Source organism: Brachyistius frenatus, unplaced genomic scaffold (genome assembly GCF_029030835.1).
Source record: "Brachyistius frenatus isolate BFR_SWC_R1_liver_20210118 unplaced genomic scaffold, ASM2903083v1 Contig_14, whole genome shotgun sequence".
NCBI classification, from domain to species: Eukaryota; Metazoa; Chordata; class Actinopteri; family Embiotocidae; genus Brachyistius; species Brachyistius frenatus.
In genome coordinates, this window is record NW_027210613.1 from 1122651 (window position 1) to 1137314 (window position 14664).

General features: G+C 43.1%; 1 protein-coding gene across 1 annotated transcript; it reads right to left on the reverse strand.

Annotated features, from left to right (window-relative positions):
• Window positions 1-8941: 8941 nt before the first annotated feature.
• On the reverse strand, window positions 8942-14400 carry has2 (hyaluronan synthase 2). The gene is made up of 3 exons (XM_069693004.1): window positions 13774-14400; window positions 11200-11301; window positions 8942-11053 (listed from the first exon to the last, which is right to left on the reverse strand). Exons 1-3 carry the CDS (start codon window positions 14398-14400, stop codon window positions 10124-10126), a joined length of 1659 nt encoding a protein of 552 aa, XP_069549105.1. The 3' UTR covers window positions 8942-10123.
• Between the last annotated feature and the right edge of the window lie 264 nt (window positions 14401-14664).

Genomic DNA, 14664 nt, shown 5'->3' on the forward strand with positions numbered 1-14664 from the left:
GTCCCTCATATCTTGCCTCAACAGGTCCCTGCAGCTACAGGCCCCCTTCCCAACCTACAGGGGGCCCCTCAGACATCAGGGCAGGAATGTTGGAGGTGTGGGCGGACACTGCCGGAATGAGTGTCCACTCATGGACGTAGGCCAGGTGATCCGGGTTGCTGGCCATCAAACACCCTTCCCCCGTCCAGGGGTGACATACCGCGTTCCAGTAAGGATCCAGGGGGGGTGTACATCAGGCAATGCTGTACACAGTCTATGATTTACCAGAGCCTGGTTCGGCCCTGGGAATTGGTGGAGGCATTGTGGGTGAAGATTAGGTGTGTGCATGGGGATGTTCATGAGTATCCCATAGTGTCAGTGGAAATTAGATATGTGGGGAAAAAGCATAGCGTAAAAGTTGTGGTTAGCTCCAGCCTTACGCACCCCCTAATCTTGGGAACAGATTGGCCGGGGTTTCATAAGTTAATGGGGCAGTGTGCCGGGGTGTTGGTGCTGAAAAACCGCCGGGAAATTATTTTCCAGGCAGCTCAATATAACCCAATGGCTGGCCACATGGGATATGCTAAAACACTGGACCGAATAATTACCTGATTTCATTGGCCGGGTATCCGGAGGGATGTGCGCCGGTGGTGTGCATCCTGCCCTGACTGTCAATTGGTAAACCAGTCGGCCATTCCGAGGTCGACTTTGCGTCCTCTACCATTAATGGAGGTCCCATTTGAACAAATTGGCATGGAACTCATCGTGCCATTTCACAGGAGTGCACGCGGAAATCGCTTTGTATTAGTTCTGGTGGATTAAGCAACACAATATCCCGAGGCAGTGCCATTGCGCAGCATTTCTACAAAGAGTGTCGCACAGGCTCTATTTCAGGTCATCTCCTGAGTCAGAATCCCGAAAGAGATTCTAACTGACCAGGGCACCTTGTTCATGTCAAGAACACTAAAAGAATTGTACGGATTAGTGGGCGTTAAATCGATTCGGACCAGTGTATATCACTCACAGACCGACGGTCTTGTGGAGCGTCTGAATAAGACTTTAAAGTTCATGATCCGTAAATTTATCCACGAAGATGAACGCAATTGGGATAAATGGCTTGATCCTGTGTTGTTTGCAGTGCGGGAGGTCCCCCAGGCCTCCACAGGATTTTCTCCCTTTGAACTGCTGTTTGGCAGGAAACCACGGGGGGTGCTCGACCTGCTTAACCCTCGTGTTGTCCCTGGGTCAAAATGACCCACAGCTGTGTTCAACCAAGTTCTATTTTATTTTCATATTTTTGGGGATCATTGGTGACAAGGAGGCTGTGAGGGTTTATTTAAAGAATGATGACCAATGATCTCAAAAAATATAAAAATATAGAAATAAAATAGAACTTGGTTGAACACAGCTGCGGGTCATTTTGACCCAAGGACAACACAAGGGTTAAAGAAAACTAGGAGGGCAGTCCGAGCCCCGGGAAAAACAAGCAAAACTCCACAGACTGGGTGGGCTGTCACGCGAGAATTTGCTCCAGGCCCAGGAGCGTCAACAACGGCTGTAGAACAGAGGGGCCAAACTGAGGCAATTCACACCGGGAGAAAAGGTACTTGTATTACTTCCTTCTTCCAGCTCGAAACTCCTCGCCAAGTAGCAAGGGCCATTTGTGGTCACACGGCGAGTAGGGGATGTCGACTATGAGGTGGTACATTCGGACAAGGGCGGAACTACGCATATCTACCACCTCAAACTCTTAAAAGCGTGGAGGCGGAGTCTGTTTCTCTGGTGTCTGCGGTATCTGAGAGAGATGAGCTGGGGCCAGAGGTTCCAAAATCCACCAATCCTGCCTCGCTCCCTTATGACGCCCTTCTCTCTGGGACCCAGAGAACAGACATAGCCCAGTTGCAGAAGCAATTTGCTGATGTGTTCTCCCTCCTGCCAGGACGCACGAACCTCATAGTGCACAACATTGAGACTTCTCCGGGCGTGACGGTGCGGTCGCGACCCTACTGGTTACCTGAACACAAAAGAAAAGTGGTTCAGAGGGAATTGGCTGATATGCTGGAGATGGGAGTAATATAAGAGTCCAACAGTACCTGGTGTGGCCCCATTGTTCTTGTTGTCAAGAAGGATTGATCTATATGACTCAATGTTGACTATAGTAGGGTGAATGATGTGTCACAATTTGATGCGTACCCAATGCCCCGGGTCGACGAACTCCTGGACTGACTGGGCACTGCGCATTTCTTTACGACACTAGATTTAACCAAGGGCTACCGGCAGATTCCTCTCCAAAGAAAAAACGGCCTTCTCCACTCCATTTGGATTGTACCAATTCACCACACTTCCCTTTGGGTTGTTCGGTGCCCCAGCCACTTTCCAATGCCTCATGGACTGGGTGCTGTGTCCGCATGCTGCATATGCTGCCCCCTACCTAGACAAAAAAAGAGGTGAGGCGGGTTTTGGGGCTGGCGGGGTATTCTTCTTTTTGTTTCACTGAAACGTGATGGTTATATGACAGTTTCCCATTTCTTTACACAGTCCTTTGCATTTTTATTGAACACTGCAAGGTCTTTTGAGTTGCAAGGGTTGGGTAGTAGAGGGCAGGCAAAGCAATGCTCCATAGTATGGTCTTTTTCTCCAAATTCACAGGTAGTTGGGCCAGTCTTGTAACCCCATCTGACCAGAGCAGCTTTTGATCTTCCCGTTCTTGTTCTGAGGCGGTTTAGTATTTTCCATTGACCCCATGGTGCTTCTGGGTTTCAGTAGGGGGTATTCCCATGGCAGTTGGAGGAGGGTCATTCTCAAGCTTTTCCATCCAGAGTTGGATTCTGGTTTCTTCCCGAGACTTTGTTAGGGGCTGGACATGGCTGAGAAAGCTTCTTCTTGGCTTTAGCCGTTGGGCCGGAGGGTGACATCCATTGAGGAGATGGCATTCATCACTAGTAGATTTTGTTTTCTCGAATTGGCTGGCAACTTCCCGTCTGATATCAGCAGGGGCAATGCCAGCGAGGAGGTGAAGGTTGCTTGTGTTGGTGGGTTTTAAGCAGCCAGTGATCAGGTGGCAGGTGTTGTTCAATGCTGGGTCAAGTTTCTTGACATGGGTTGACCTGTCCCAAACAGGACATGCATATTCCGCAGAGTAATAGCACAGTGCCAGAGCAGTATATCTTCATGTGTGTGCTGTGGCTCCCCATTTGGAGTTGGTCAGTTTCCGTAGAATGTTGTTTCGGATTTTGTGTTGTTGATGTGCTCCTTAAAGGAGAGAATACGATCCTGGGTTACTCTAAGGTAGACATGGTGGGTAGAGTGCTCAAGTGGTGTTCCAGACCATTTGATGTTAAGTGGTCAGTTGGCTTCACGGTTCCTGAGATGGAAGGAGCAGACTTGGGTCTTTGCAGGGTTGGCATGTAGGTGGTTGCGCTCGTAATAGCGGAGTAGCTCATTTAGGGCTGTGGTGAGGTTCGGTTCTACGCCTTTGAACCAGTTCTCGTGATATTTTACACAGAGATCATTTGCATAGATGAAACGCTCAGTGTTCTGGTCCATTGGCTGGTCGCTGGTGTAGATGTTATATAGTAGTGAGGCCAGCACACTACCTCGAGGTAGGCTATCTCATTGTTGTCGCCAGCGACTCTGCTTGTTATTCAGGACAACAAAGAAGCGCTTGTCTTTCAGAAGGGTTCCAATGAGGTCTGTGAGTGCCAGGTATTTTGTCAACTCCAAGATCTTTTTTAGGAGGAGGCGATGGTTCACAGTGTCATATGCGGCAGACAGATCAACAAAGACGGCTCCCTTTACCAGTCCTTTCTGAAATCCGCCCTCAATGTGTTGAGTGAGGTTCAGAAGTTGGTTTGTTGTAGATTTGCCAGGTTTGTTGAGGTATGATGGCTGGTTCAGCAACAGGGGCAAGCCTGTTGTAACCTGCTCTCCATCATCCGCTGTTGAAGAACTTTGGTTGTTTTGCATCCTGGATCAGATTAAGCTGCCAGTTTTCAGGCCACATTTCTACTGCATCCCCATTGCGTGCTGTGGCTGTTGAAATCTCCCATCACAATCTTCGGTTTTCCGGCTGGTGGTATTTCAGGCATCTCCATGGGTATGGGGGGGCGGTTTGTAGACTGAGGTGATGGTAACTCCTCTGAGCTCAGTGGTTAGGACTTCAATGTTGTTTTTATCGCTCTTTGATGTTGATTCAGTGATTGTCCCATTCTTTGCTAGCATGATGCTGCCATATTCCTCATGTGGTCTTTCTATGAGGGTGGTCATACCTTCCACACGGGGGCAATGATTTTTTTCGGTAGGTTTCCTGTAGGCAGAGAATATCGCACTGGTATTCTTTTTAGAGTTCTGCAACAAGTTCTTCTTTAGTTGCAGATAGTCCTATAACATTGAGCGATATGATGGTCAGTGCTGGCCTGGGAGGCGGGCATTGGCCTCTCTTCCTGCTCTGGACTGGAGGGCTGCTGTCATTTGTTGAGCTTCTGGACATCATTGTCTTTCACTCGGCTTCAGTGTCTTTGGTAGAATTTGCAGGTTTGTTTAAACCTGACAGGAATCGCGGACATGAACGCTTCTACCATGATCCCCAGGCAAGGTATTACAGACGGTTCATTCCGAACTTTGCGGATCTGACCAGTCCCTTGATGGACCTGACCTGGAAAGGTGCCTCAGATCCGGTGCAGTGGACGGAGCAGTGCCAGTGGGCATTTGAAAGGATGAAACAGGCTCTCTGGGGGGAACCACTCCTCCACGCACCTAACTTCTCTCTCCCCTTTATCCTACAGACTGAAGCTGGAAGCTATCGGAGAGGGAGGCCAGGTATAGCACGGTAGAGAAGGAGTGCCTGGCCATCCGGTGGGCAGTTGACTCCCTGCGCTACTACCTCCTGGGATGCCCATTCACCCTCTGTTCGGATTATGTTCCGCTCCAGTGGCTCCACCGCATGAAAGATACCAACGCCCGGACCACTTGGTGGTATCTGCCTTTACAGCCATTTCATTTCAAGGTGGTCCATAGGCCGGGGGTGCAGATGACCGTGGCTGACTTCCTCTGCCGCTCTCAGGGGGGACGGACTGAAACTGTACTTTGGTTGGTCGTTGTTCGTTCATGCTGGGAGAACCCACGGTGACGGCAAAATGCATGTCACAATAGTCTTCCTGATTGAACTTACACTGAGCTCCATTTGTCAAAGTAATGTTCAACCCAAAGAATGTCGAACAGTTTTTGGTTGTTTGGTCATCTAATTACAACCCTGTTTCCTAAAAAGTTGGGACGCCATAAAAATGTAAATAAAAACTGATTTGAAAATCACAAAAAGACATTAAATTGCAAAGAGACCAAAGAAAACATTTTTTTTTTTTTTTTTGTAAACTTAAATTTTTTTATTGTTTATGAAAAATATATACTTATTTGAATTTGATGTCAGCAACACGTCTCAAAAAAGTTGGGACATTTTACACAGCGTCCCAACTTTTTTTGGAAATGGGATTATGGATTTCACGTTGTAAAATCACAAATTCAAATACTTTGTTTACATTTAACTGTAAAGACTTACAGATACACTCTTCTACAATATATTGGCAGTCCTGAAACAAATGAAATAGTCAAAAATAGTAAATACTAGCATTATTAATGGACTGGAACAGTTTTGGTATTATTGATGAACAGGGTTTCTATTTGTACTGCCCTCCTGCCAATTTATTACACATATACAGTTTCAGATGATTGCTGTTGTTTAAATGAAGCACCTACCCATGTGAATATTGGTGCATTATTTACACCAGAATAATTCTGAATTAAATTCCAAAATTTCATTCAAACAACATACACATAGTCATGCCAGTCCTGCACCTCCCACACATGGACATGAGGATCTATTTGGAAGACGGCTGCTTTCACCATAATGAAATCCTTTAGTTTTTAAGGTGGCAGATGTACATTCCTCCTCAGCCAAAATGTTCCAACAAAATTGGCAAAAGCTGACAATGACAGACATGAAAAAAATGTAGTACATTAAAGACCCCCTTCAGTGAAAATCAAGTATTTAACCTTGTTAGCATGTCCATGTGGTGTTTTTTAGAATGCTAGAAGACATATCATAAGCAGCTGAAACGATGGCTGAGCATTTCCACTTTAGAAGGGCTTTCCATGTCATTAGCATAATACTACAAAGTGTATCAGAAGAGAAGCCAGGTGTCGCTACGTATCCTATTTACCAAGTTTCACAATTTTTGGTTGTTTTCTGTCAGTTTAGTTGCAGGAGACCGTGAGCCTTTATTTACCCGATGATCTGAAAGTCCAGGAGAAATGAGTGCCATCACTGCACTGACTCTTCAGGGCCATTTTACCAAGCTCTAAGTTGAATGTTACACAAAAACAGGTGGGTTTTGCTGCAAAATGTATACTGAAGCCTGACACTTTTACAATCAATTATTCTGATGACACAGCGAGTACAAGCCGACCTGTTGGGCACCCGGTGAGTTGGCATAGGTTGCAATATTAGACAAGGGCAAAGGTGTACAGTTAATTGCGGCTTTTTTTGTTGTTGGAAAGAACCTCTAAATATGTCATTTTGATGATCACTGATGCATCTTTAGGGGTTTGATCAATGCCAGGAGGAGGAGCTTTAAGTGTTTTGTGCAAGCCACTGAAAAACTGAAGCTAAAGCAGGAGTGCCAAAAATTGCAGTTCTGTATATTGGCCCTTGAGGCAGGCTCCAAAAGCAAGTCAATTCCCATTGTCGCCCATGTTAAAATACCAGACTTTACAGCAGAAAAAAAAGCAAACATGTTCTTGACGTAATACAAAAAACAGTATTGGTTTCTTTTGCTAACTTTCCTTTTCATGAAAACTGTACAGGAGTGGATTTTTTAATAACTCACCTCTTTAAATTGTACTAAAGCTTAAGGTATGCCTAATTAAGAATTGCTTTAAATGACAGGTGAGTGCAGTCACAGTTGGCTAGCTTCCTGCAGGTCTCGGTAACCAGGATTCATTCGCCCACCCATGCTCACCTGGGCACCATATCTTTGCCCTTTTTTTTTCTTTTTTTCTAATAGAATAATAGCCTTAATAAAGAGGAAATACCAGAGCTCTGACTTTTAAAGGCACAACTCCATGGCTACACCACATGACAAATAAATAAATAAATAAACAGCAAAAAAAATAATAATCTTGACACCAGTAAATTAAAACAATATTTGATTTTATTTGGCACAACACAAAAGTGCTTTCTGATAACACTGCCCATGACTAGTTTGACATTAAAACAACCTCATGGTTTAATTGTCAGTCTTATTCGTTACACCTTGAAATAATACCAAACCTTAAAAACTGCATAACATGTCACTCAGGTTTTACATTTGTCATTGCGCAATAAGGCACCTCACTCCCTTAAAATATACATCATTTGCAGATAGTTTTTTCTGCAAATGTCTTTGGATGAAGGTTTTCAGTCTGCTTTGCCTTTATTGTCTATTGTATTTAGAACTGAACATAGAAGCTTCAATCCATATAATTTCAATGCAAAAATGTATGTTCACATGCGGTTTATATTAATGATCCTTTCTGAATGTATTTATTGTTTTTGCAGTGTAGACTTATGGAACCTTAGGGGTTTTATATGTATACCAGAGAACGTCTTACTAGGTACAGAAGCCTATAAACCACAGAATGGTCTTAAATAAATATGCTGGTTTTCTATCTAAGTACAAAGTACAAAAACACAGGTTCTTCATTTCTCTTGAAATCAATAACTTATCCCTACAAATTGCATTTTTATTGTTGTTATTGCAGACAAAACCCCCAGCTCCTGATTTCACATTGTTTGGTCAGATACACAAGTCATTGTCAGAACAGTTGGAAGCACAAATACATTTTTTTTTCCTATAAAAACATGAATGAAAATAAAGAATCTTTGGATGCTAAGCAAAAATAGAATAAAAATGTCTATATAAAAATGCATTGAAATACAAAGTTACAATAAGTAAACGGCTACAGCAAAGGGCCGACAGGGCAGAGAAATCCAGCTTTGACATAATAAGGAGCTGCGTATAAAAAAAGGACATCTTAATAATGAATATCACAAACAGATCATAAATTACTTGAGACCATCAGAACGCATCAGTCTTTGGACGGCATCCTGACGCCTTGATGCAATGCAAAGAGGACCACTGAGGTATTTCATCTTGATTACGTCAAGCATCACACTGGATGAAGGGAGAGATATAAAAGTGCGTAAGAATTAAACTCACGTCTGCTCCTGGTCTAAAGCAAACCCTGGACGTATTTCATTCCAAATTGTTGTTCCCTTCCATCAAGTGCCCTTATTCACATTCCTATTATCAGGTAGTACGTATCCCACATCAGGTACATTAACATTTTCGTCTCACATTCACTCTTCTCCCTTGCAGGTTATTCAAGAAACCATGTGAAGAATAGAAGAGAGCAAGGACAATGTGGAGGGAAAGAAATCACAAAATCTTGGAACGTGTCCACCGTGTCTGCTTGGTTATCATTGAACTCGGTAGAAAGAAAATACATTAACAATAATAGTGTTGAAACCATTTTTTGCAACATACACCAATAATTCTTTCTTAAAAACCAAAAAAAGAAGAAATACAAAAGTCATTGTTTCTGTAAAAATAAAACAGTCACAGCAGCAATATTACACCATCTGTCTCTTTTGGTCACATGTTAACCTGGCCACCTGATTGGGCGGAGGTTACATCAACCGATCAGAGATCAGTTTGAGATTCTTCACTTTGTAAACCTTGAGAAAAATACTGCAGTCATGTCATATGGGAATAATGACAAACATATTGTATTTGGAGCCATTTCACATAATCATTGGGTGACGAGATGATGAAATGTTTTCACATTCAACTTACAAGCAAAGTATGAGTGATATATTCAGATTCATCATAAATAGAAAACCAAGCATTTGCAACATCACTACTTCGCAAATAGCTGTGCACTGTTTTGGAAATTTAGGTGCGACGATTCGGCATTGAATGTGTTAAAATGTCAATCCACGGGTTGCATTTTACCCTGCCATTACTGACGGGTGCTTTCTTGTTGCTGCCATCACAAGCAAGGCTTTTGGGCTATCGGATTCTCTTGCAAATTCCAGATGTGGTATTTACTGCCTTACAGCTCAACAGGTTATGAGGAAGTTTATATCGCTCCCATATGACATGAGTGCAAGAAAAGAAAGAGAGCAGCTCTCCATTTTAAAGCCCTTTCTGCACCTCTTCATGCACTGTAAATTTATACTGTAGCTATTCCCAAAACACTTTAAAACACTGACAAGGTATACCCATCGATTGGCCCCAGAATGAACACCTCTGAATGTGTAGCATTGAAACATTAAACAGATGCAGTATATTTTTGTGGCCTGTCAAAGATGTCAACCTCGCCTATTCATGAGATCGACACAGACAATCCACATATTTTTGGGCTACAATTACACTAATTAGCAGCGCTGGTGATAGCCTCTATCGCTACCTTTAGCAGCTACTAATGTAATCATCAATGCGGTGCAGTCAATGGACAGTGGAGACAATATTTCCCTTTGGTGGGGGCAACACATAGGTTGTTCTTTTAGTTGGGGTGTACAACCATTTCCTGGAGACACAATGACGCTCTGGAGGTAAAATATTCTTACTGGTCAAGTTAAACCCCAATGGGGGAAGCTAAAAGAAAATCCACAGTTTCTCCAGCTAAGTTGATAATGTTAGACTGAAGCCCAGTGAAAATGACAAGGGTAAGAGGTAGCTATAATTGTGAAGCCTATCACTCTTGCTGCCAACTGCAATATACATAATCTTGCCATTCTGATTTATCTAAATGAGCTAGTTAGCCTACATGTGTCGATTTTCAGATAAATGTGAGATTTAAGTAATCTGTCAATTAGCTAGCATGCCAATGTAGCAAGATCATGAATGCTATAGTTACAGTCACTCCCATTCATGTGTTTGCTATTCAAGTTTGAAAAACTCTGGTTCTTTGCCCATTTTGGTTGAACTCAACAAATTTTGCCTCCAGAGCCGCTCTGCATCTGAAAAAGATTTGTAGAACAACAACATGGTTTGAGTGAAAACAACCCAAGAGAGTTCAGTGGTAAAGGATGACTGTAGTCTGCCAGTCATACGTCCAGCACCATATCATAGTGTGTTTCCTTCTTCCTCTTCCCACATTTGTTTATGAGCACTGTATACAACGTCAACAGCATGACCCAGTAACTAGCATAGACGACTGCCCCTATGATCAGAACAATCTTTTCCGATTCAGGGAAGGGTTTTTTACTCTGTAATATTACTGTGTATATAATCCCGATGAAGAGGATGGTGAACCAGACCGATATGGGAATCAGACCGATGAAGTTCACCACCACTGTTTTCCTTCCAGAAGTCCCCCATCCAGACTTGTTGATTGTCGCTATTGCAAACATTTTGGCCGGCAACAGGCTTGACATATACAGTACAGAATAAAATGACATGAACACCATGACAATGTTACCTCTAAGGCAGCTGGCGAACGACGACTTAATTAGCGCCACTGCTTGCACGATGAGTAGAAACAATAGAATATTCCAGAGCCTTCCCTGGTAGAAGAGTTGGATCGCCGTGGCGATGAGGAAAAACGGGAAGAAGCCGGTGATCACTGCCTCGTAAGTCATCCATAGATGGTGCTTGTGGAACCACATGGAGTTGTAGAGCCACTCTCTGAAGTATGATTTACTCCATCGAGTCTGTTGATTGAGCCACCGCAGATATGTAATTGGTGTCTCGGTAAGGCACTTTGACCGCGCAGTGTATTTGGTTGCATACCCGAGGCTGAGAACTCTGTTCGTGAGATGGCGGTCGTCCCCAAAACTGCAGTGGGATCCCATGAAGGTCTGATTGTACCAGTCCTCAACAAACTCATGCAGGAGGGAGTTTCGGTACATTCCTAAAGGCCCGCTGATGCACTGAACACAGCCGAAGTAGGACTGGCAAGCCCGCTCGATGTTGAAGGCCATCCAGTATCGTACACTGCTCAGGAAGGAGATCCATGACTCGTATTTATTTAAGATCTACGGAGGGATTGATAAGCAGAAAGGAAAAATATGAACTTTGAAATACAGCATATACAATTTGTGTTTATTGTAAAATACTCAGGCCTACAAAATATGTCACTTGCACCAAGGATACGCTGGTAATCTTATTTTTGTAACTCTACCTGCACATCTCCTCCAACGCCCCCCACCATAGGATCTTCCTCTAAAACCTTCACCATCTCCACTGTTGATGCTGGGTCCAGCATGGTGTCAGAGTCGCACACCTAAGTAGAAATAAAAGAAGAAAAAAGGTACAAATTAAACAGCAAGTTATCTGTGTTTGTCATCTGTAAACATGTGCTCAGACAGACAAGAAAATATCAGTTTTGAGATACAAAGAGGTATTGGAGACGAAAACGAATCTCAGTGCTGATAAATGAGTGGAATAAGAGAAAGATCAATCATCCATCCAATAAAACACATTAATGGTCTGAATAAAAACTAAAACTATGGCCAACAAAGCTCGGAGTAGCTGCTTTTAACATTAATCTCCATCCACTGTCTTTCTGATGCTCTTTTGTAGCTCTCCCAGTTTTCTTCCTTAAATGGTGATTGTCCTGACTAACAAAATCAGGTGATGAAAATAAACTAAGAATCCAACGCCGATTAATAAAACACATCTGTTACAGGCAGAGCCTGATGATAGTGAAAAGGCATGTAACACTGGCCCTCCTAAATATTGAAGGATACTGGCATGGCTGCTGGCAGTGCAGCAGAAAGTTCTTTTGAAAAATTTCACAAGTGGTTGCTGACAGGCTGAAGGCATCTCCAAGTGTCAGACAATAATAAAGCACTGATTTGATGTGATTCTCAAATTCCCCTTGTTTGTAATTCAGATGTATTGGAATCATTCTAACGTTATTACCCTAATGAGATTTCTGTTAAGCCCCACTCACTGCTCACAATATCTTTCGTAAGCGATGAATATTACAGATCAAATATGACATGGTGGTAGTTGTTGTTGTGTTTTGACCGATGGACTGTCACTGAACCTTCAGCCACAGTCATTTTTAAATTAGCCTTAGGCATAGATTGTCAGTCAGGTTAACGGCACCGAGAAAGTCTTGTACGGCAACCCAGTATTACGCCAAAGCATGTATTACACCAATCAGTCCACTACTGGATACCATGTCAGTTTCATATTTTGCCCTGCCTAGTGTAAAAAGTTAGGTGCCTCAGGTTTTAGCCCCAAAAATCACATAATTTGGTTTAAAAAAAAGATAATTGTTTGGTTAAATGAGTAATTTGATGTAACGTTGCCACATAAATTTGTTAACGTATGTCACATAAATCAAATACATTATGTTATGGAAGTAATATATACCTGATACTAAAATTAAATTCACAGTGGCTTTTACTTTCTCACAGAATTGAACACCGATCTCCTGCGTCAAAGTCCTGTGTTTGATCAATTTCCACATTAAGGGTGAAGGGATAACACACTCTTTGTCTTCGTCACATGACCTCCTTCTTTGAATGTGATGCCTGCATTTAGACGAGGCAAAACGTGACACTGACATGTTATCCTCAAGTGCACTGACAAATGTATTAGTTTGGCGTAATTATTTTGTGTAGCTTAACACACGTATTCATTCAACGAAAGGAAAACAATGTTATTGGAGAGTATATTTAATGCTGTTTTCAGCATTAACAAGTACATTTCAGGAAAAGATGAGGAGTCATGTTCATCTCTGACCACACCATGTGACCCCTCCACCTTCCATATTTCTTTTATTTTTCAGATAAGCAGTTCAAAGGGAGGCTGTTTCAGTTTTGATGAAAAGGTGTGGCTAAAATAAGCACAGAACCGACGTTACGTTTACAAACTGGCCGAGCAATGTGAGTTACACTGTGATGTTCACCTACGTTTGTAAGTAAGTTAGCCAGCGTTAGCCACTTTGAGCCAATGGTCATAAAAGGCCAAGTAAGACTCCTGTGTAAGCCCATATGTCTCTCAACTATCACTGCCTGCCAGGTTTTGGTACTTCAGCTCGTGTGTTGACAGCAGCTAAAAACATTAGCGGCTGGGCCAAGCAGTTTTGTTTTCAGCCACCGTCATGTATTTTGAACCACAACAACACATAACGTAAACCATTTCAGCTAGGCTAACACACCAGTGAGATCTCTTGTTCAAGTTAAACTTATAATTATTTGAGTGGGATTGTTTTTTTGCCGGTAAACAGATGCATGCCAAATTTAACCTTACTCCAACACCGACTTTGCTCTCTGACTCTGAGTACCACTCATGTAGATGATGTAATGCTCAGCCCGTGTGAAACAGATCTGTTATTACACTTAGACATCAGCTACTGCTGCCTTCCTTCACGCTACACTTCACAACATGATGCACACAGCTACCATCCATCTAAAAGCAACACAAAAGGCTCTTTGTGGACCCCGTATTTGGCTTGGCAGAGCCCCCCTTTCCCCTCTCTAGCCATCTCTCTTTCTCTTCCTTTTCCCTTTATCGTCAACTTATGCTTGCCTAGTTTGCATCTCCCTCAGTCTAGGTTACACGTTTTCTCTTCCTCACTATGTCCTCCTTTAGATGTTGGCTGTCCTTGTCTTACCTGTGTGTCTGTGGACATCTACAGAGATACACACAGAGTCCACTCCATGTTTTACCTGGTATATAATGGTGTTTAATCTTCCCCACCCACCCACCCACCCCCATATTAACAATTTCTCAGCCTTACTTGCACATAGTCCACGCTCCTCCCCAGTGCTTTGAAGGCCGTATACATGACCTCTCGCTTCCCTCCCCACTTCTGCATGATGCACACACACTTGTTGTTGAGCACCAGCCTGGAGACTTGCTGAAGGCTCTCAGCGTAGCTCTCATCCGTCTCCTCGGGGCCTCTGTGGTGATAATTACTACTCCACACGTACGTGGCCGATTTGTCCCATCCCATGATTTCCTTAAAAATCTCCATCATGTACAGGTCATCGTCTGAGTTCCCATCAATCACCATGATCACTTTGATACCCGGATACGTCAGCCTCTTCACCGACACCAGGCACTTCCTCAGGTAGTTTGGGTCCTCTTGATACGCTGCGATGCACAATGCCAGGGATTTGTTCAGTTTGATCGGCGTCTCTAAGGAGCGCCGCATGTTTCGGTGTTCTAAGAGTGCAAAGAGGCTCTGGATGATGAGGTGGATGACCAAGATGGCGCCATACAGGCCAAAGGAGAGGTGATTGCGGGCTGTGGTGAAGAACTGGTAGCCCATGATGTAGGCAGTGGAGATGCCCACCAGGAGGGACACGCCGAACATGGTGGTCCCAAATATCCTCAGGTAGGTGAGGACTCTTTGACATTTCATCTACGGATGAAAAAAAAAAGGATTCAATTTAGTGATCAATGATCAGAAGGTGAAACCTTCGCTTCATTTTACGCCCTTTTTTCATTACAAATAACCAACAGAAAGAAAAGTGTCCCTGCAAATATCCTAAACATTTAAAAAAAAAAATGCAGGGATAAATGAAACATATATGCTCAGAGTAATTTGGAGCTTCATATCCAGACTACAATTACTTCATTATCAGCATTAGAACACATAAAGGAATATATAAAACATGGAAAATGC